Source organism: Macaca fascicularis, chromosome 1 (assembly GCF_037993035.2).
Source record: "Macaca fascicularis isolate 582-1 chromosome 1, T2T-MFA8v1.1".
In the NCBI taxonomy this organism is placed as follows: Eukaryota; Metazoa; Chordata; class Mammalia; order Primates; family Cercopithecidae; genus Macaca; species Macaca fascicularis.
The window spans coordinates 32,941,276-32,964,709 of NC_088375.1; the positions used below are offsets into that span (position 1 = coordinate 32,941,276).

The 23,434-nt window shown below is 42.8% G+C and overlaps 1 protein-coding gene across 6 annotated transcripts in view; it reads right to left on the reverse strand.

Annotated features, from left to right (window-relative positions):
- The window catches only part of TNR (tenascin R), a 428,883-nt gene that overhangs the window by 65,522 nt on the left and 339,927 nt on the right, over window positions 1–23,434 (reverse strand). For 4 of the 6 annotated variants that reach the window (XM_005540057.5, XM_045392993.3, XM_015445907.4 and 1 more), the window contains 6 exons: window positions 20,787–21,348; window positions 17,751–18,227; window positions 11,443–11,706; window positions 8,684–8,799; window positions 5,820–5,970; window positions 523–792 (listed from right to left, as the gene is read on the reverse strand). In XM_005540057.5, coding sequence (XP_005540114.3) covers window positions 523–792; window positions 5,820–5,970; window positions 8,684–8,799; window positions 11,443–11,706; window positions 17,751–18,227; window positions 20,787–21,285 — 1,777 coding nt within the window. In that variant the 5' untranslated portion in view covers window positions 21,286–21,348. The remainder of the gene's footprint in view (window positions 1–522; window positions 793–5,819; window positions 5,971–8,683; window positions 8,800–11,442; window positions 11,707–17,750; window positions 18,228–20,786; window positions 21,349–23,434) is intronic. The other 2 variants (XM_045393002.3, XM_045393008.3) reach the window with 2 other exon arrangements.

Consider the following 23,434-nt stretch of genomic DNA (forward strand, 5'->3'; position numbering starts at 1 on the left):
ATCACAGAATTGGTCAGAAGGTCTGCTTAGAGTTGTACAGGTTGGGCTTGGCAAAATGCCAATGCACACCATCATGGTGGTGTAGTCATTGTAGGTTTATAGAATTTTTATGATAATTTCCAGCAAATGGGTAAGAATGTGTCTTGAGAAAGAGACGCCTTTCCTGAATTCTCACAAAATTGCCATTTGGACTAGCAATACGGATGCTTGCATGTGTTCAAGACAACTTGTCATTTTACAAACGGGAAACCTGAGGCCCATAGTGGGGAAGGATTTATATCAGTCACAGATCTAGCTGCCAGTAGAGGTAGGATGAGAAGCTAGTTTTCCTCTCCTAGTGAGGGCGTGCTGCTTTTTCTCTATGCTGGACATCTCTCACTTCCTTCTTGCAGTGTCTGTAACAAGGCTGATGCTCTGACACACCTCGCCTCATTCCTAATACCCCTCTTGCTGTGATGATACCACTGGCTGGTTCCACCCCTCTTTCCCTCCTTGTGCCTCTCTCCCCCACCGCAGCCTTACCTGTTGTGAACTGAGTGGTGGCAGAATCACTCTCGTTGGTCCCTCGGACAGCACTGACTGACACCTCGTAGCGGGAGCCGGGCCGCAGGGCCTGCACTGAGTATTGGCTCAGGGGAGGCTGCAGCCGGAAGGTGGTCCTCCCGCCTTCCCCGCCCACCAGGCCATATTTCAAGAGAATGAAATCGACTTTGGCTCGAGGGGGGATCCACTCCACAAAAGCCACGGTGTCAGAGACGTCTCGAACCAGGATCTGCGTGGGGCCGTCAATGACTGAATGAGAAGGATCAAATAGAACAAAAAGTTTGAGTGAGAAATAAACCTTGGGCGTCAGCTCTCTCTTTTCCTCCTCATGGAAGTCTGGTCAGTCAGAGAGAGGATGGGTATTATTATTGCATTTCACAGATGAGGAAAATGAGACACAGTAAGATGAAGTATCTTTCCTGAGGACATGCAGTTTGCCTTGGTTCCCCTGAATTTTGGTCTAATTGTTCTTTTACCAGGCTGTAGTTTTCAGGTGATGGCACTTCCCAGTCTGAGCAGGGGAAGGGCACTTGCTGACTTGAAAGAGTCGGCCCTGTTTCTTTCTGGAGGTCATGGGACAGAGAATTGAGAACTGGGTTTCTGGCACATTTCTGCCACTCAGCTCTCACCTTCTTTGAGCCCTGAGGAAAGACCTAGGAAATGACCAGACTGCCTAAACATCCAAGACTTCCAGCTTGGTTGCCAATGAGGTCATAATGAGTATTCAAAAGATGTCCCTGTTCAGCCACTCTACCAGCCCAGTCAACACAGTTGCTAAGACCGTTTAAAAACCAACAGACACTTGCATTTGAGGAAATGAACATGCCTTCTGGGTAAACTTGCTCCTCTGGATAAAAGGATAAAAAGGACCCCAGCTTTGGAATAGCCTCTTATGGGTCATTTTTCTCCATCTGTTCTGGCATATTTCTACACCAGAAGGGCATTACAGTCACCTCTTCCAGGTTCTCCAGTGTATGTCCCTCATAAGCCCTGGCCTCTGGCACTGTGCAGGTCAGGGCAACACCTGGAAAGCTGGTGGATTTCCTGCAGGGCCCACCACCTGTGACTCCAGCACCCACTTGAGGTTCTGTTCATACTGAATTAGATAATGGGGAAGTGAGGGAATGTAGAAGGAGAAAGAAAAAGAAACAGCCAAGTGAGGAGAATAGGAAACGGTCTTCTCAACTTCTCATGGGATGTCTGCATGGCTAACATGCTCTTGCCTCCATGTTTTCATTTATTATTGGGGCTACACCCTTCTGGCTGGAGCCGATTATTAACGTTAATATTCTTTAAGGATTTGGAACTAAAACCAGAACTCTGGTTCTCTAATTAGCCTGTGTTGGACCATGCAGAGCCAGAGCTGGTGTGGCCATTTTCTACCATTCTGATACTGATATAGAAACCATTTGATCTGGAGAAAAGGGGAAAGAGGGAGAAAAGGAGAGAGTGAGAGGGAAACCAGTGGCCATGCAGAGTTTCTAGAAAGATATATGGAATAATTTGATTCCTGTTGTTCCATTTTCTGGTGCAAGTCTTTTGTGAGGCCCAGATGCATTTCTGGCCCTGGGATTCCCATGAGACACTCTATGTCCTTCCAGTAAATTCTCTATTCTGCTTCAGCTGGTTTAAGTAAGTCTCTCTTCCTTGTTACTGGCGAGCCTTGACTAAGACTTGTTTCTATCCAGTCCACTCTGGCCCACCTCCTACTCTGTCTCCAAAATGAAGTTTCTCCCTCAGGACTGTCTTAGACTGACCTTAAGCCTCTCAGTTTTTCAAGGTTGAGCCTTTCCCTTGGGTACTCCTCCCTCTTTCTGGGTCTTAGCCTAGTCCTGTTCTGTCTTAAGCTGCTTAGGACTCTTGGTCCAGCACCAGCTAAAATGAAAATCACCAGACCACTTGGGTGCCACCTGGTTTGGAGTTAAAAGGAACTCCTGGTTTTCATATTTGAGGTAGTAATGTGATTTAACAGAATATATCCAGCTTCTTTTCAGCATGTTGCACTTGGTGGTTTTAGATAACTTAGGCCTTTTACATTTAATTTAACTTAATTATGAAATGGGGGAAGTGGCCTCCTAGGTGCTGTGTAAGCATGATATCTGAAGCATAGTAGATACTCAGTAAATGTGTGTTGAGTAAATGAAATAAATGGAAAATCTTCTTTATCCATGAGAAAGAAGGGGAAGCATTTCAATAAACTGTAGCTTTTTGGAAAAAAAAAAAAAAAAGGTGTCAGGGAAATGCAACTGACCACAAAAGGCTTTTGTCTTTCAACTCTTTAAATCCAGAAAACCCTAATCATAATGGATTGAACATATTAAAATGTGATTATGTAGCACAAAGGGCTTTAGCTGTGGGAGGTCTTGTAATTTGCATTCACAAAATGGCCTGCTTAGAAGAAGGCAGCCTGAGTGCCTGATGAGGACACAGAGCTTCACAGTAGGGTGTTGGTGTAGGTCAGCTCTTAGCAGAAGGAAATAATTAAACAATCATTTCCTAAAAACAGCGCACAGGACTGGGAGCCAACCGTCTTTTTCGTAGCCACTCTTGGATTCTGCCCTTTGGTTGGCCACTTGGTAGCAATGTTCCATTTCAGTCAAGGAGGTATCAACTTGCTTTCAGCTTTGGTCCTAATGTCTAAACAAACACAACCCCTGCTCAAAAAGTAAACTGGAATAAATGTTTTTCCATTTCTTCATGATTCTGTAGATGATGCCAAAATATTAAGGACATTTTTTCTTAAATGAAAATAATTCTGCCTAGCTTTACCACAAATTTCTAGATCTGGAATTTTAATTTTAATCTTAAGGAACTGCCAAACCAAAAAATACTGCAAATGTTATAAGAATGTGATTTGACTATAAGACTAAGGCAAGGCTAGACTACCTTCTCTATGTTCTGTCAATATTCTAGGAGAAAAACATTCCTCAACTGCAATGTTTTCTATCCTCTTATGAACCATCTTCTCCTTTTAGCCTTTTGTCTTTTACTAATACTTTCTTAATATCAAATCACAGGAATAATTTGGACACCTTGAAACATTTCATATCAGAAGAGGAGAAGCTGCACCTGCTATTGTTGGGCTCATCCCAGGACACCCCAAAGTTTGGCACCTTGGTGTGCTGAGTGCTTTGAATTAAAGAGGAATGAAAGAGCTTCAGAAACAGCCCCAGAAGCAAGCAAGGTTTTTCTGACCATCTGCAGTCCTCCCGTCTCCTGACCCTTCTTCTCCCCTTGAAGTGATTCACAGAAATCAGAATTCCTCTTCCTCAAGGCAGGTCATAGAAACTAGAATTCCTCTTCCTTCCCCAAAGCAAGCCATAAAACCTAGAAAGGTCATTTTTTCCCTCCTCCCTTCTCCTTTGAGGACCCTCATTCCAGTGGGGTCCTGCCCCATCGAGGAGGTGGAGAAGAAATGCTTCACAGAGAGGCCAAGAAGAATCTGAGCAGACAGGCCTTGCTAGGTCTCCCCTTTAGACTATTACCATAAGATCATAGCCATTTGTCCATTTACATTTCTACATGGCTGTCCATTCTTCCTCAAACCTAAGCATAAAAACAGATAATATCCCCCACGTCTTTGGGTCTTCATTTCTGAAGGCTCCTGTGTCACGTGAAACTTCGATTAAATAAATTTGTTAGGCTTTCTCTTGTTAACCTGTCTTTTGTGATAGCAGTGTTGTTGTGACCCTTATATGGTGAGTGAGCAAAGGCATCACACCTTTCTGCCCCCAAGTTATGAAATGTCAACTCTTCAGTTTACAGCATAACCTTGGGGAACAGAGCTGTGGAAAACCTCAGCCACCAGCCTTCTAGAGGGATTCTTACAGAGCACTTCAGGTTTTATGGTTAAAAACCATACTCTTTGGATCAGAGTTTCTTCTAAAACATACTTTTTGGATTAGACAATGGTTTGAAAGCTTTTTGGGTGGTAAACTTTTTTTTTAAAGGACAAAAATCTTAAATGGATGTACAAAATATAAAACAGATCAAAGTAGAGTTGTCCTGGTTGGAGGCATGGCAGAAGGAGTAATTAGAGGTCTGGCTCTCCACCGGATTCTAGCCTTGAGGCACTGCCATAGAACCTTGGTGCATTAATGGAACACAAGCTAGTACCACGATAGTTCTGAACCAATGTTTTCTAAGCTGAGCTTAAGCCTCGGCACCTGATGCTGTTTGGTTTGTATTCAATAGCAGAGCATGAATCACTAATCTGTAAACGTGGTCTCATTACATTGTGTTGTGGGTCTCATTTCTGGTCAACTCAGCCTTTTGTCCTGAACTTAAAACTGGCTTTCTGGTACATTGATTTCTGTTTATGAAAAACACATAAAGCTGTACCAATAGTCACCTATCTCAATTTCTGTTACTGACAGGGAAAGTTGCTTAGCCTCTGAGTTTCAGCTCCATCAACAATAAAACGAGAACCAAAACTTATGCCAGATGCTATGTATAACTTTCAAGACATTCTTGGTGAGGACACACATTGATACATCACAATAGCTAATTGACAGCATTGCAGTTGAACATTCTTTGTTAGCTAAGGAAACAATAAAGCAAAATATGACAATTAATGAATCAATCCTGGAAATATAATAATCTTGAATGAGGTGAACTGTGGGGATGAAATAATAATAGACTTAAGCCATCACCTTGAACAGTGACCCAACCCATACCTCCTTAGTTTTGAATGACTTGTTTCCTACCACTTTCACTTCTGAGTATGTTCTAAGTATATGTGTGTATACCAAGTATTGAGCACTCACTCTCATCAGCACAGAGCTGATCGCTTTGTGTGCTTTATCTAATTCCATCCTCATATTAACTTAATGAAGGAGGTACTCTTGTTTATCATAAATTATTCTTGCTTATCTTGTAAAATAAATTGAGGTTTGGGAAGGTTCAGATGACTTTTTCCAAATATCATCACAGGTAAGAGTGAGTCAGCTCTTGCTGCTTCCAAAGCTCATTGACACCAGGGGCTGACAAATGAGGCTTCTTCATGAATAATATCAGAATAAATATAATGGAAATATTAAAAAAGAATTGTCTCCATAAAACACTCTCCCAGATGTCAGTGCTTGTAAGGATGAGTAATAAGGAAGATGATGAGCTAAGCACCTGGTAGAGTAGCTCCATCACCAGGTACCAGAATTGTCCCAGCTCTGGGAGAAATTCTAACACCTCTTTTGTCTCTGCACTCTTTGGGGAATTCTGTGGTTCTTTTCTGAGTGACCTAGTAGGCAGCTCTAGGAAGAAGGGTTGGAGGCACTCACCTGTGGAGACACTGGCCGAGGTAGGGGGGCTTCGGGCCTGTTCTTTCAGAGCCACCACATTGACAATGTATTCTTCCCCAGGCTTTAGTCCCGTCTGGTTAAAGGATGTAACATCACTGGGGACCTGAGCAATCACTCCCCCTTCATTGTTCTGGACAGTGGGGAGAAGCAGAGAAAGCAAAAGAGAAAAGTCACTGGGAGAGGAATCTGATGAGAGAAAGATAAAGGTATGGAATACTAATTGTGGGCTGTGAATTTAAAGTAGGGCAAAGTCTCTTTCCTCCTTGCTGACAGCTGAGTATCTGGGGCCAGAAATAACTCCCCATGGACTCCACAAGAAAGACACCACCCTATGAGGATTTGGCAAATGGAGGGTCAATTTTTAGGAACATTTCTTTCACTTCTCCTGAGTTTGCTGAGTTTGCCAATAAAAATTAGTCATGAGGTGGTGCAGACTGGTTTTTGCCAATGATCAAATGTTTGATGGTTACGGTTAACATTCATCAGAGCTTTTTGGCATTTATCGTAATGAACATGCCACTGGCTATTTAGAAGAAGATAGTCATGTGTGTTTGTGTGTAAACATCTTTATATACACACACAACACATGTCAAACTAAGACATTGCCATGAGATAATTGTTTATGAGCCAGAGCTAATATTTTGCTATATCTGGAGTTTCTCATGGTGTTACATTCAGTGTGAATCTGTCAATGTCTTGTTTCCCCTCTACCTAGATGAATTAGGACTCAGTGAGACAACCAAACATGAAGTACAAAGAAAGGAAAAAGAAAGCTTGGAAAAAGAGAATAACAAGAAGAGAAGAAGGAGACAAGAGGGAAGAGACAATGAGAAAGAGTAACTTGACAAGATTGAATCTAGAATTTATTATTTATTATCTATCTTTCTATCTTATCTTTCCCTCTCTCTTTCTCTCCATATACTTTCTATGAGTGTCTTCAGAAGTGGAGGAGACAAGAGGGCCTTTTTTGGAGGGCACTGCCATTCTCCCCTATTCTTTGGCCTCTATTTATGGTACCCAGGGTGCGTTATATGTAATTTATAGCCATACTCTTTTTTTTTTTTTTTTTTTTTGGAGACGGAGTCTCGCTCTGTCACCCAGGCTGGAGTGCTATGGCCGGATCTCAGCTCACTGCAAGCTCCGCCTCCCGGGTTTACGCCATTCTCCTGCCTCAGCCCCCCGAGTAGCTGGGACTACAGGCGCCCGCCACCTCGCCCGGCTAGTTTTTTTGTATTTTTTAGTAGAGATGGGGTTTCACTGTGTTAGCCAGGATGGTCTCGATCTCCTGACCTCATGATCCGCCCGTCTCGGCCTCCCAAAGTGCTGGGATTACAGGCTTGAGCCACCGCGCCAGCCATACTCTTATAAATCAGTGTCATGAATGCCCCCCAGTGGCCTCAACCTACAGATCACAACAGTTATTAAACCATGTGGCCATGCATTTGGCCTTGGCATTCCCTGGTCAGCTTCTCTTTTAATTAGAGTTTTACATACTGGATACATGTAACAGTAGAACCTGGCATAACTTTTTCTTCCTGAGCAACAAGGTGACTTGATTGTTCCAATTGTTATATAACTCAATTGCCTGCCATATTTTATTTATCATTTTAACTCAAATAAGACATATTGGTACAGATGTCTGTTTAGATATATTTACCTTGCTGTGAATGTGACTATGATATGACTGTATCCACATAAGAGAATGGGGCATACAGGTTTATTGAATAGAGCCCTGGGATAGGAGGTGGAGGCCCAGGTACTCATTTTAAGCCTGTCACCAACTAGTTGTATGATGTCCTTCAAGTTTTCTGAATCACAGTCTCTATAAATTAAACTAAACTAGATGTAAAATGAAGGGTCCTTCAAGTTTTCTGAATCATAGTCTCTATATATTAAACTAAACTAGATGTAAAATGAGGGGTCGTACCCTGTGAACTTGAAGATCTTTTGTAATTCTAACAGTTCATGGCTCTAAGAATTTTGAAGTAAAAGAATGGTGAAATCATAGTCTTGTTAGCCAAAAATGTGTCATTTGTCATTAAGTCTGATGAATGGCTAAAAAATGTTCTTTGATGTTGAAGAATAAAGACAGAGGGAAGGAGTCTGATTGAACTTTATATCCTCATGTGTGGTACAGTTAGGGAGGACACTGGTAGGGTCAACAAATTCTGGAAATCTGGAGCCAGGCATGCACCTCTGGCAATTCAGAAAAGTTAGTTTTAGAATTAAGAAAATAAAGAAATACTGCCTTAAAGAGTAGAAAAGAATCTTAGGATACTTTAAAAGTCATAGACTAATAAAAGAAGTTGCTAAATTAATAGGTTACAAATTTATTATGAGTAATCCAGGAGAGCCAAGGTGTCTTTGTGTTGTGTCTGTAACCTTTAGAGATTGATGCCACGCAAGCTGACTTTTCTCTGGTGCATCTGTCTGCACAGAATGAAGCTTTTGACTGATTATGTAACTGATTCAGTCTGGCTTTTCTTATGTCCTAAAGAGAAGCCTCAATTTTTTTGAGGGTCTGGCTTTCACACTCACCAAAACCATGGTTCATCAGGCCCTAGAGTTATCTCAGCGGAGAGCTGGAGCTGGTGGCTGCTTCCTGCATCCTCTGTTCTGCAAGGCCAGGGTGCCATGCTTGGAGTTACTCTTGTCAGTGGGTCATTACCACATATTTGTTGCATAAATGTTCTATATCCCAGACACCCACAACATGCCATTTTGTGTCTTTAATGGCATGGAGAAAGATATTGGGTAACGCCTTCCTTGCTGCCCCTGATTCCAAGCTAAAGGTACAAATACTCCAAATAAGTCTGTCTGACAGTATAACAGGTGAGTGTTACCTTTGGAATGAAGCTGATTTCCCACCCATCAAAGGAAAATGAGAAGGGCTCCCACTGCACCTCCACGGTGGTCTCTGTGATCGTCTTAAATTGTAGCCCTTGAGGAGTGGAGAGATCTGGAAAACAGCAATGTAGGTGACAATGTCATGGCTAACCCTTGGGACAGAGAGCATTGCCTGATGCTTTGTCTTGGTGAACTTCCTCCACGCCATGGGCATGGTGGTGTCTGGTGGACAATCCCAATCTTACTCCAGACACAGTGAGTCCCAGGTGCAGGATCTACCCATCCCATTATGGCCCTAGTGCTTGATGTTGATGGAATACACGAGTTAACTTAAACAAAATATATAGAAACAATTTTAATGCTTTTTATTATATTAACAGGTTACTATTAAAATGCAGACATCATTTTCCTTTTCTTACTAATGTGGTAGATCTTGGCATTTCATATATAATACAGTGCCTTTTTCAGAGGACTTGAGCAGTATCTTTAGAAGCTTTACAGCACTCTCGGGAGGCACTATGATGGCTTCTATCAGTGTTGTCATTTTGCACACAGGAAAAGAGAGGCACAGAGAAAGCTAGCTAAAGGTGTGGAGCAAACCAATTTCAGAATTAATACTAGAGTGATTTCCTTGATCATTGATGCACATTGAGGTATTTTGTTTAGCTCAAATCAGTAAGTCTAGGATGGTCTGAATTTTTCATTTCATGTATCTCCCTCTTTTCCTCCCACCGCCCCTTCTTCCCCAACCACACAGACACATACACATGCACAGGTTTTGTGAGATGGAAGTGTGCTTGTCCTAATGGAGTTCCAATTATCAGCCCTGAAATATGACAGCATGACTTTTCTCAGTTCTCCAGGAAGCCTGCTCCCATTTTAGCTTTACCTCTCATGGGCTATTCCCGTTGGAAAAAGGACAGATTTTCTCATCCTTCCTGTTTGGAAGCATTTTCATGCTTCTTGGTTGGAAGGCAGGGCTGACTGTGAACCCACTTGAAGGCGTGTCAGGTGGTTTACATGATCTTGTCCTTGTCACCTGGGAGCTTGCCTGAGGGAATGCCCTGAATTGGCATAATAAATGCCACAGGAGATGGAAACCTCATCACTGCGCATGCTTGTGGATCAGAGAGTAGACGCTTGGGAGTTAGGCCAGGCACTTAGGGTGGTGACTCATCCCGGAGCAAGGTGGGAAAAGTGGCAGATGGTGACCTGCCTCTCTGCACAATCATTGCAGATATTTAAAACCAGTTCTCAGGCACCAGAGAAATTGTTTTTTAAAAAGGTCAAATATAAACAGAGATAATTATAGGCATATTAACAGAGTCAGCACTCATCTCATAGCAGAGTCCAAAATTATAACAGAATTTCTGTCACTTGAAAAGCAAGGGGACAAGATGACTTCTTAAATTCTTTCCCCTCTGCCTGTCTCTATCCTTGCATCCTTCAAAGCTCAATTCAGTCCTGGAGCTTCCATGAAGATTTCAAGGCTAACTCTTTCTACCTTGGCCTTTTCCTTTTCTGAACTTTCGTGGCATTTGCTACCCAAATACCATCTTATCTACACAAAATGAGTTCAAATCTCTTACCCCTTATCTGGTGGTAAGTCCTATTTACTGGCCCAAGGGCTGTCTGAATTCTAGAGGGCTTATGTTTTCATGGTCACTTCTTGTTCCACTTTCTTGTTACTGCTAAAAATCTCTGTATCACTCATACCTCATCTCCTGTGAATGTTCTCTTCTCTTGTCCCGGATTTTAATCAGATATAGCCCCTTTCTCATGATCTCTCTGAAGAGTTTCCACATAAGGCACACAGACATTTGTGTGCATGCAGGTTTTGCAGTATACTTGGGGTGATGAGAACTTCTCTTGTCTAAATTCTTCTGCCTGGCTTTTGAAATTCTGAACTAAAACAGGCTTATTGTATCAATTTAAGAATTCAGAGGGGTATACAGAAAAATATAATAATAATTTCCTGTCTCCTTCTTATTCTACTCTTTGATGTAGTCAGTGTTAATAATTGGTATGCAATCTTTTATATTTTTCTATGCTTGAACATACACAAAATACAGATATACACCCACAAAAGTTTCCCATTATGTGTAAAAAAACTGTTCATTTCTTATGGAGAGCAGTTTAGATTGTTTTCTGTCTCCATCTCTCTCTCTTCTCTGTGAATCCTTCTAAACTATGCTCTAGGGCTTCAACTTTTATAAATAAAATGAACTATTAAGATATTTTGCTAAACAAAAGACCAGGAGGAAATTATGCCACCTCTCTATCAGGAGAAGGGGATGTTGTCAGTTGTGGTTTTAAATACGATTTTTTTTCTCACTTTGCTATACACTTACGGTCGAGAACATACCATTTAGCACTTACTTCTTAGAGGTACTAGTTCATATCTCCTTGTTTTGTATCTCTAACCGATTCAAAGTCTGTAGATGTCTCATACTTTCCTTGACTTCTAATCAGAGTCTAGCTTATAACAAGTCAGTACTCTATAATTAAAGTACTTTTTGTCCTTTTGGTTCTATAATTTATGAAAGTTGCCTGAATTTGGAAAGTCTTTTTAATCGAAAGTGCTTTTTAATGATGTTTCCTTTCTAAATGGGCCACATCTCTAGCCCTTCCCCTCAAGGGCAATGACTATTCCAGGCATCCCTGAAGAATTAAGAAAAGACACTACTATCATGAATGCCCATGATCTCATGTAGGAGAAAAGGAAAATGAAGCAGGATGGGGAAATGGTACGTACGGGTGGCCACCTTGGCAGTGATGGGAAGGCTGAGGATGTTGCTAATGACAGCGTAGACGCTGATGTTGTAGGTGAGACCTGGCTCCAGCTCCGTGATGGTGACACCACTCCAATCTCCAGGCACCCGCTGCTGGAGCTGGAGGCCCCCCAGGGCCGTCGGCTGGTAAGAGATCACATATTCCGTCACTGCCATCGGCCCGTCCCATTCCAGCTCAATGGACCTGTCGCTGATACCAGCCACTCGCAAGTCCTCTGGAGGGGCAACTACCAGGAGGCAATACATAGATAGCATGAGCTCAGAGGATTGCCTTCCCCATCCTGGACTCAACTTTCTTCCTCACATCTCACCCCCCATGCCACGTCTATATGTTCTGCTGGGCTCAATGGCTTTAAGTGATTTGTAACTTCCTTTGTGAACAGGCTCTTTTCTTTTTGGTGCTTAGTACCACAATGTCTATAAGGTCATGAACATGCACTGGAGCCAGCTCCTACTGGCTTGTAAAGGCTGATTGTCAAATTTTCAGGACCGTTTCAAGACTGTCGTTGAATAGAGCCATTACTAAAGATTCAATTTCATAACCTAATACTTAAGTAAATTATATTAAAAACAAAGGTAATAGATACTCAAAATTTATCACTTTCAAATTATTTGACTACATTTTACTATTATCTATACCTTTAAGATAATTTATGTGTGCTCTATCTGTCTGGTGGAAATATTCTATGAATGCACCCTACCACACATCTGTTTCCAGCTCCATGTTTAGTGACGTCATGTTGGTAATTGAAATTGGCCATGGAGAGAGTATTTACATCATGGAAACTGGCAAATGCTACACAACAGGGCTTTTAAATTTTTTTCCTTCAGAGAGCCAGGTTGTTAGATATTTAACAGCACACCACTGGCCAAAATTTTTGGTGGTTTAATAAGTTATTGTCATCAGATTACTCTGGGAGCCAATATCTGATTTGGCAAGTGGAAACAAAGACTCATTCCTGATTATCTTGCAAATTATGAGAAGCCAAAACAGTAAGTCCTGGATACCATGGCCTGATGAAGACACTCAACAGCCCATTATTGTAGAATTTTCCCTTTTAAAGACCACTTATGTTCTGAAAGAAATCTAGCTTGTGTTAAACTAATTTTTATTAGCCTCAATCTTGGAGATGATGATTAAAAAAAAAAACATTCTTGAGGACTTTGCTTTACTTTCTTCTGATTTCTCAAATGCTGCTTGGAGTCACCAAAGGTTAAAACACATAGAAATAGCCTTTTGTGTATTGTCTTGGAAAATGAAGATTCACCAGTGTTGTGGCCATTAAATAATTAAGCCTTTAAGACTAACTAGGAGGCTAACTCCAGTGTGTCTGTAATTAGACCTGCCCATAGATTAAATCAAAGATCAAGCCAATATTTATTTAAATGGTCATTATTAACATAAATTTATATGTAGTGGAGGCTTCCATGAGTTTAAGCGTTGTCATAGGTTTTGAATTTCTCCCCTGGGTAATCTCACCCTTCCCCTTTACAACCAGGTAGGCTGAAGCCAGCTGTGTTTTGCAGGACCATGTGAGTGGAGAGTGCTGTCTCATTGTACTCACACATGCACCCTCAAATCCTCAGCAAAGGCAGAGATACAAGGAGACCTTTAACAGATCCCAGACTCACAGGATAGAATCAGCAGCATATATATGCACTGCTGGACATTTGCTTCAATTACTTTTACCTAAAACCATTCATTGAATAAAACAGTCTAGAAAGCAGAGCTTCTTGAGGATGGCAAATGTTGACTGAAACAAAAATTTTAAAAATTTTTGTTTAAAATTTATAAAACTAAAGAAGTGTAAATGAAATTTAAATAAACTTTCAAATGATGTTTTATAAACTGTATCACCTATATTTCTGACCTTTTTAAAGCTTTGAATTTCACTAAAATCTTTGGGACAGCCTGTATAACATGTACAGAACAACTCCTAGGCCATGAGAAGAAGAATTGATATTTAGAACCTGTCAGGATTTTGCATGATTATACCGAGCACTTATTATGCACCAGATATAATGCTAACCACTTTTATGTAGATTATTTCATTTCATCCTCTCGCCAACACTATGAAATTAAGGTATCATTATTACTACTATTTTATAGGTGACAAAACTGGACCACACAGTCAGCAAACATAGAGGCTAGGATTAGAATGCAGGTAGAATGACTGTAAAACTTCTTAGCCAATATACAACACCACTTTACATTTGTGTAGCATTTCACAGTCTATAAACTATTTTCAGATATACCATCTAACTAGAATTAAAAAAAATATTTAATAGCAACCCTATGAGGTAGTTCACGTAGATATAATTATCCCAGCTTTACCAATGAGGAAGCTGAATCCCAGGTTAAGGATGTGCCAAAAGTCAGAGTGGTGTCATAGCAGAACTGACTGTCAAACCCTGATCTACAGTCTTCATTCTTTCCCCTGCAATTTAGGCAGCAGGTTACAGATTGCACAAGATGCCTCCTTTCATTTATACATGGCCTCCCAAAGTAAACTATATTAGGAATAATTCAGACGATCTTAGTAGATGTGATCTCTAGACCGGTGCTCATCCTAGAGGTAAGAAAATTCTTTTTAAACAGGTTCTCTAGTGCCTGTCTCCTGTGATTCAACACATTAACTCCAGGTTTCCTATGCAGGACTTCTGTCAGAGTGGCAGAAATGACCACTTCAAATTTCAAGTCACCAGCAATTCTTCAGGCATTTGGAACAAATCAGTGTATTCCTTTTTGCTTCCTTCTTCAAAGCTAATATTGACAATAGAGGGTGATCTAAGAAGAGCATTTTGGGATTTTAAAGCAAAAAAGGAGGTGCAGAAGGATTTTTAAAAAAATGTTGGCAACTTAGCTTAAGGCCTGAGCCTGGTGGTAAACACTGACTACACTTCTGACCGAGAAAGCAGTAACTGGTGTCATTCCTTGTGGAAGTGGTCTTGACAATGGTGGCTCAATGGAGGAGACCACCACCACTTGCACTCCAACTTAGCAGCAGCTATGTACACAGCTATGTATACTAGGCGTCAGTAATCCTTATAAAAGAAAATTATATTGAACTGTACCACAAACAATCAAAGAGCCTCGTGCCTTAATTCAATGAATTCATGGTGAGTGCAAAGTATTCTTAGTCTTACTTTCTTTGGGGTGTCAACTTTGAAACTTGAGGAAGAGCAGGCTGTTAAAGAGGAATAAACTGTGGCTTGAGGAATGAGGGTTGCTTATCTGCAAAGATGCCATGCTGTTTCCTTTTTAGATCTTGCATAAATGTTGCACTTATGTGGTGAGAGCAGTTGGAATTAGTTCCGTGATGTGTCTTACTCCAAAGAGCAAGTGGTTTCGGGTGCCAAAGGTTGGGCTGGCTGCAGTCCTGACAGAGCAGAGGCTGACACTGATGAATCTCCGTGGGTCTGACTGAAGTCCAGGGAACAGCTTTCTGGATTGTCTCAAGACCCTGCTCTGATGGTTCTTTTATCCTGCTGGCTTCAGGGGAGTTTTGGCCAGCTCCCTGGCCAGCCCCCGCACTAACCACTATCACTGGGGAGAGATGTGGACAAATGGTTGAATGTTCTTTTCCACCCTACCTCTGACACCTCATTTTTTTTTTTCTTTATCATGTGATGGAGCTCAGCTTTCATACCAAAAGGCTACTTCTTTGTCTATGTGGCTTTAAAATTTTTATTTTTCAATTCTATTCTACTTTGCATTCCAGAGAAGATAAAAGAGTGCTAGAAGCTGGTAGGAGACCAGGATTCTTTTTCTTACTCCACCATTAATTAGCTGTCTGGCTCTGGGAAAATCTGTCTCACTGATTGCTGCTTTTTAAATCTGTAAAATGAGAAGCTTCTTTCTAAGGCCTGTTTTAAGTTCTCATATTCATGAATGTTTTGTTCTGTTATCTGTACATGGGCAGAGAATGGAGGTGGAAGTCTTGAGATTTTGTCCCTTGGCACACTATGAGGATAGATCAAGGCTAGAAGTCAAATGTAGTGACTTTGGCAACACTGTTCAATTGTGCTCAAGTGCTGCAGACCTGGGGGGCCTCAGAATGAAATCCACACAATGGGCAGCTATTTTCTACACCCTTGCCAAAGAGAAAAGAATGCCCTATAAGGAAGTATATTTTGAGGCTTTCAGTGTTTTCACCTTCCTAACCCTTCTCTCTCCTCTCCTCAGTCCTATGGGCAATGGGAACATCGTGCTGTGGTGTGTGCACCCGGCCAGGAACGTCAAACAGTGGATAAATAGCCCCTTCTCCTACAGCCTTTTCACAAAGGGCAAGCAAAGTAGCACTTTAGATAATGACCTAGATACTTCTCTGGAAGAGACCTGTAGCACTTGGATTAAAAAGCAGGCCTTAAGAGCAGACCTCCTGCAAATGAGTGGTGGCTCTAGGGTTGCTATAGAAACAGATGGAGATTATGCAACTGTCCTTCTTCACATGTTTTGGGAACCTGTAAAGTAATTTATCTGGGCCTATTGAAGTGTTCCTCAAGCAGCACAGAGGTATCATGTCGGAGGTAACGTGCTCATAGTTTGGACTCAACCCAGTTGTAGCTATGCTAGCAGCTGCTGCGTCTTCCCTGGGGTAGCCAGGAGGGTTCGGTGTGAGTCCTGGATTAGATCAAGATTTTGTTTGCAAATGAACCTATCCCTGTAGAAAGGCAGGGTCAAGAATATGACAGGTATATCCAGACCACCAAAGATTGAGTCTACTAAGAAGCATGTGTGCTACAGAATAGCATCAACACAGCGATGGCCCACACTGACCCTGGGTGTCCTCCAGATGGGGCCTCATGGAGCCTGATCCCCTGGATGGGAACTGGGGCCATGCATCAGCCTGGCTTCCCAGAAGGTGCCTAGTGACTTTGGATTCAGAAACAATAAGGCTTAATTTCTGCTTGAAATTCACTTTGGGATAATTGGTGTGGTGACTATATTTTTAGAAAGATATTTCAATTCAGTAAACAAAATTGGGAGGCTAAATGAAATAATTGGATATGGAAAAAAGTAAGGAACATTAAATTTTTTTCCCTAAGCACAGTGCATTATTATTGTTTTTCTTTTCATTATTACCATTGATTTTTGAAAATAATTTAACTTGAAGTTACACGTGCAGGAACATTGCCTGCCATGTAGGAGTGAGTAACTGTGGCTTATAGAAAGCTGGTGAACCTGGCTTACAGGCTTTTCGCCTTAAACTGATGTCACATGACTTATCAGAAAATTCCTAAAATTGCTCCATTAGAAGGTTTAAAATGTTTGCTTGTTGTTATTTTTTATTTTAAATAATCCTAGTGGGCTCTCTGAGCCCTAAATGGAAAGGACCAACCACTTAATCTGTACTGTTTAGAACGTAAACAAATGTATGCGCAATAGTCACTGATTTAGTCTGAAGAGGATGAGCTATAGTGAAATAATAAACATAATCTGATTTGCATCAAAAAGAGAATCAGTCCCAATGAGATACCTTTTTTTTTTTTCCTCTCTCTCTGTTGGTTTAGATCCCCATTGTAGGACATCATCTTTCTATCAGCTTTGACAGTGTAGACTATACATAGGGTTGGTTCTAATTTGCTAGATAGTCATCTGGAACAAAGTGAGTCATACTCTTTTAATATTCTGTACTAATTGTTAGAATGTTAGCTGTTACCCAAAGTCCTTAGTACTTTATTCCTATTTAGATTTAAGTCCTTGTCTAAAAACACTCTGCCCCACTAGAACCATTTCATAAATTAATAACGTCTTGCAATCTGTAAGCTCCAAGATAATCAGAGAGCCTCACAGACCAACCACCATCTTTTGCAGTAGCATTGTGGAAGGCATTCCTGGAATATGGCAACTGGTGAGGGAGATAGTTTTGAGCGGATGGAATGCTTGGGATCCCTCAGAGTTAGAGAATGGCCTTGCCTAAGATAGTCCCATGACCTCACTCTCTACCCTCCCCCACCTCAAGGACAATGAAGTGTTGTCATCATTGCTACCACTGCCTTTTTCCTAGTCTCAGGGGTAACAATCCAGCTTTCAGCCTGAACTTGACCTTTTCCTATTTCCACTCTTTATCCCCTTTAATCTGCCTCATCAATTGTTATTGACTCAAGAAGTCAGCTCTCTTGGAAAGCAAATGAGTACAACTCAATTGAGAATTATTTTGCCTAAACTTCACTTTCTCACTCATCTTTCCTCCCAAGTTAACTGGAGGCATCCAGCTAGTTTGCTGGACCACCCTTGCCAAACACCCCAGAGAGTTCCCCTGCCTACCTGCTGAGCAGTCAGGGCCCTGGTAGCCCTCTTCACAGATGCAGAGCCCCTCCTCACATTGTCCTCGCCCACTGCAGGCATTCAGACACTGCCGCTGGCCGCAGTCCTCACCAATGTAGCCCTCCTCGCATAAACAGGTACCGTTGGCACATCTCCCCTTCCCCGAACAGTCCCCGGGGCACCTCAGTTCCCTGCAGTCCTCGCCAGTGTAGGGCTCTTCACAGACACACTCCCCGTCCACGCAGAGCCCCCGGGAACTGCAGTCTGTTGGGCACCGGAGTTCGGAACAGTCATCCCCGCTGTACTCGCTGTCACAGATGCACTGGCCATCCACACACACCCCCCGGCTGGAGCAACCCAGCGGGCAGTAGGGCTCCGAGCAGTTCTTGCCAAACCAGCCTTCGTTGCAGATGCAGCCACAGGACTCAAAGCTAAAGTTGCCGTGGCCACTGCAGTGAGGGATATAGTCCAGTTGTCCTGGAATGGTCAAGGAGAAGGTCAAAGAGCAGCAGTGGCCTTTCCTGTCAATGGTGCTGGGGAAGGATGGGCAAAGGCCTCTCTACTCATTCTCTGACCAGATTTCTGTTGCTGAGAGTGAAGCTCAACATAGTTTGGTACATATCCAATTTAATAAATATTTTCACCTAACATGGGCTGTTTATGCCTAGCACAGGGCTGGGGGCAAAGATGAATGAGATCTTGTCCCCTGTCCTCCAGAAGCTCACCTTTAAGGTGTCTTAGGGTGGATTCCTTAGAAGTAGGTCTTTGATCAAGATCCATGTAAAAGTGATTTATTGGAAGGTGTTCCCAGAAAAAACTGGTAGGGAAGAATGGACAATCAGGAAGGGAACATGCTCAAGCCCAGGTGCATTATCAAGCCAAGTCCCAGGAGAGTCACTTGGGTTCAGTTCTGCAGGGCACTCTGGGCAGTGCAGGTCACATTTCATTGTGGGTTAAGGTCTGTCCCTGAGGGCATGTGAATCCCCCAGCCCCTCATTCTCTCTTTGGGCAGCCCAAGAAGTTTCCAACAAACTGAGGACAGCCCTCTGACCAGGATGCCCAGGTGCTGGCTATGGGATTGTGAGGGACCTAAGGGGGTGTAGGCTGAGCACTGAGTCCACTGTGCAGAGAAAGGTCTTACATGTTACAAACCTGTCCCGCTCCCTCCCTGCCTGCCATCTGACTCACTCTGCTCATTCATCAAAACGCAGCACCAGGGTTACTTCAAAGACTCCCCAGGACCTCGATCTCATTTAGTTACTGTTTGCTGTGACCCCTTTGGGATTCTATGCATGTCTCTGTCCTAGCCCTTACTGTGGGATAACGACAGTGGCTAATTTATCTGCCTAGCATGATTCAAGTAAACATATTAAAGAAATACAAATGGAGTACCTGCTGGCATCCTTCTTTGCACTTGGCCCTGAGGATATGAAGTCTAGTAAGTTACATCCTTATTTAATTCTGCCACTTCATGCCACTCCCATGGCATTTACTGACATTATTTAACTTAGCTCTTCCTTGCAGATGTTTCCCACATTTGCCAGGGATCCTGGTGGAAGGCTGGCAAAAAGTTCACTTACAGAAGTCCCAGCTTCCTGAGCTGCAGAGTCCACGCTCATGGAAACCTAGGACTTTCCCCTATTCAGCTCTGTTGAAAAGATGAGCTGACCTGACCATTGTCATTGAAGCACAGTAGAACTGGACTTGCTCTTCTGTTCTTCAGATTGTTTAATCTACAGTGTTGGTTATGGGGAGGAGAAAGATGTGAGAGGAGCCCATGAAATATTTTAGTCCTCAGTGACTGCCTCTAGACTTGCTGTGTCTCAGGGTGAATGTGTCTGATACCCCTCTGCAGCTGCGGGCCATCCAGGCTCTTAAAATTTCACTCTGCCACCTCCAGCTTTCATCTCTTGAAAGCCTTGAGATCATGGACCCTATAGAGGTGAGTGCTTGAACTCAAGACAAATGTCTCTTGTCATCAAAGAACTGAATTGCATGGGGTCTAAGGTACCTTTTGGGAGAGAAAATCTGTGCCCAAAGGGGTACACATGCAATTCCCACTCACTGGCATCAGCTGATAACAGCTGTTGCTTATACAGTACTTATAGAAGCCAGGCTGACATCTGAATAGGTGCTTTCATTGTTAATAACTTCTTGTTGCTCTAGTCTAGCACCATTTGTAGATGAGGAAAGGAAGGCACAGGTAAGTAACTGCTTAGATCATCAGCTAGGAAGCAGTAGAGTCAGGATCTGAACTTGGGAATTCTGTCTCTGAAGACTTAATTATGTCTTGCAGAGAGGTAAAGATAATAAATCATAAGGGTTACTAATTAGGGGTGGGCAATGTTAGAAGTAAATCCCCTGAGATTTCAGCCTCTTGGAGGGTGCACTAAGCTGTGTGAGTGTGTTGTGTGTGAGAGCATGCGTATGTGCATGCGTGTGTGTGTGTGAGAGAGAGTGTGTGTGTGTGCATACGCTTCTGAGTGCTTGTTGAGGGGGCAGGGACTAAAACTTCCATCTCACTGGAGAAGATGGGGATAGGTCCTCCGAGACTTTAATGACTATCATCTACTCAGATGGGAGAAAGGCTGTGATTGAGTGAACAGAGCGTCTGCATTCTCTAGTCCCTCAGGTTAACATGGATAGATATCAATTCAACAGCTTGTGAAAACCAAAGATGAATGAAGACAGACATCAAATTCCCTGCTCACCATCGAAGTTGCTGTGCTGAACCGATGAACCATTACCTGACTCATCCACCCAAAATCAGGTTAATGTATTTCAAACTGGCTATGCAGTGTAGAGAATCCCTGGACTGAATCCCTCGGGGAAGAACTGCATTTAGATCTTAGAGACATATTAACCAGCAGCTACAGACTAAGGCACTTTTCTCCTTTGACCGTGTGAAGAGAGGCCGGGGTTTTGATGGGAGTGTGTTTCTGCTGGAAGTGCATTGGTCCTTCTTGTTCACTCTCCCTCTCTGCTCAGCCCTCTCCTTCCCCTACTGAGACCATGCTGCAAGCTCCCGGACTCTACCTGTGGCAGCACTTTCTTGGCAGCAGTTGGCGTTGCACTGGTCTCGCAGCACTGACACCTCTCTCTCCAGCATCTCGATCCGGCTCAGCAGCTCCTGCAGCATCTGGGCCGAACTGGCACATGGGCAGGCCTTTTTGGGGAGGTTGATCCTGTGTGTAAAGGTGACCTGGCTCTCGTGGTCTGAGGTCTGGCCCGTGTACTCTGCCACAGTCTCGTCTTCTGCGCTCACGTCCTGCTCAGCAGAGGCCTCTAGCCCCGAGGAGCAGAGGCTGTCCAGGGGCACGTTAATGTTGTACACGTGGTTGAAGACCACAGGCTGTTCTTTGCTAGATGTGTTGTAGTTGGCAATGCCTCCTTCCTCCTCCACTGACTGTCTCTGGACCCTTTCTGTGGTGACCTCCAGTTGACACTCCGAAGGCTTGAGCATGGAGCCCAGAAGGATCAGGTTGACGCCAATGAGCATGTTCTTCAGAACCACTGTTTCCCCATCTGCCCCCATCCTCTCAGCCAGAGATCTGGGTTCAGGACCAGCCTGCAGCACACAGCATGGAGTTGTGGGAATCTGCAAGGGAAACCAAGGAAAGAGACAGCCTCTGAGACCTATGCCTTAGCACCATGGCTCTGCACAAGCCTACAAAGCTCGGGAATAGGCAGCCAGAGATTTTCAAGGGGGACATCAGGAAGGGACCGTGGCTGCCCAATGTCATAAAGGCCCAGGACTTTGTTCCCTAGAGGACTGGACCCCCGAAAATGGACACTGCTTCTGCATACTATTTTGTTTTCTCAAAAGGCTTATCTGGAACACACGGGTCTGGTCCCATGGTGGGCAAGTGGTTCTTGGAGGAAACATGAGGACTGGGGGCTGGGGCCCTGTGGATGGGCTGTTCCTCTGGGGAGTACTCAGAGTTTCTTTTCACTTCCAGGTGAGAAATTGGACCAGGGAGCCTTGGGTGTCCTCTCCTATTTCCCCAGATATTTATTGCAAAAGGACTCTGCCAGCCACTTCAAAACAACTTCATGAGCTCCTCTCAGCTCATCTATTCATACAAGTTGTCTTCAGAATAACCAGCCAGGTAAATAATACAGCTCCAGGTAATTGTGATTGTTAATAATCCTTGGATACATTTGTGATTATCTATGGCTGTGTGAGCTGAACTTTCTTTAAATCTTCATGTTAGTATAGTCCTTGTGCTCTGTGACCTCCAGATGCTTTTCTTCCAAGTTCCTGTTTAAATTGGTAAAATAATGAATTAGCTCCTCTGCTGGTTACCTAGTCACCAAGAACCATAGAGTACAATAAACTCACTGAGATGCAAATCAGGTTTACAGAAATTTTATTCCTTTTGTATTCTCTATGCAAAACAGAAAAGAGATTTACAAACCTTGGTTCTAAGAGTTACTAAGAAGATTAAGGACTAAGGGACCAAGTGAGTGTGACTATGCGTCTGAGAAGAAGGTCACAGCTAGGATTTACTGCATTTGTACTCAGTACAGACTGTGCTGAGCCGCTCACACGTGAGCTTACATGACCCTCAGGACAACCTTGTGATGGGACACTATGATTAGCTCCATTTTCTAATGGTGGAAGTTCTTCCAAGAGAGGTTAAGATTTGAATGCAGGTCTCACTTCAAAACATGTATTATTAATTACTATGTCCCAGGGCCTTTCTTGAAAAGAATATTCCATTTTCTCTTGCTTTTGATGGAAATTGTGTAATTTCTAACATCTTCCCAGGAATATTGCGATTAGAAAATTTTGCTAGGGTCAGATTCAATGTTCTTTCCTCCATGAGCATTTGTCTCTCATCTTTTCCCTCCTGCCTCCTCAGCTATTCTCCCAAATGCAGGTGAATTCATGTCCCTCTCTTCCAGGCCCCACTTCTGACATCACTTGCCATGCTAGACCATGGGTTTCCTTTGCCTGCTTCTCCCCACCTGGACTGCTAAGTCCTTGTTGGTCAGACCGTGTCTTATCTGCAGTGTGTGACCGTCGCTCCAGGACGGTGAGAGTGCTCAGTGCATAGTTGTTGAATAAGTGGATCCCTGGAAGGATGGATAGATGAATTCATGAGAAAATGCTCAGTGAGCAAAAGGTTAAATCATTCTCCAACTAATTTAATCCCTCTCCATTATCCTCAAGTTAGGTACTGGTCTGTTCAATTTCAGTTCTGAACAATGCCTAAGGGTTGATTTTATTAGGAATAACCTGTATTAGTACCTAGTATAAAATCATGCCTTATTATTCAGCCCTTACTATATACTGACTATTATCTGTCCCTGCTTACAATATGGACAGGAGCAGACCAGAGCAGAGCTGTTGAGACTGTAGACTCTGGAGCCTATGGAGTCTCTGTTTAGGTTCAAGCCTCAGCTCTTTCATTTTCTAGCTGTGGGAAGATCACTTAAGCTCTTTGTGCCTCAGTTTCTCTTACCTGCTCTGTGCTTCAGTTTCCCTATATATAAAGTGGAGATAATAATGGTACTTATCTTACAAGGTTGGAGGGTTAATGGAATTATTATCTGTATAATATTTACCCAGTACCCAGCATTAACTGACATAAATAAATATTGTTTGCAGACAAGTGGAATAATTGTTCCGATTCTTCCCCTAGTCAAGACCTTCCCTGAAATCACTGGAACTTATGAAA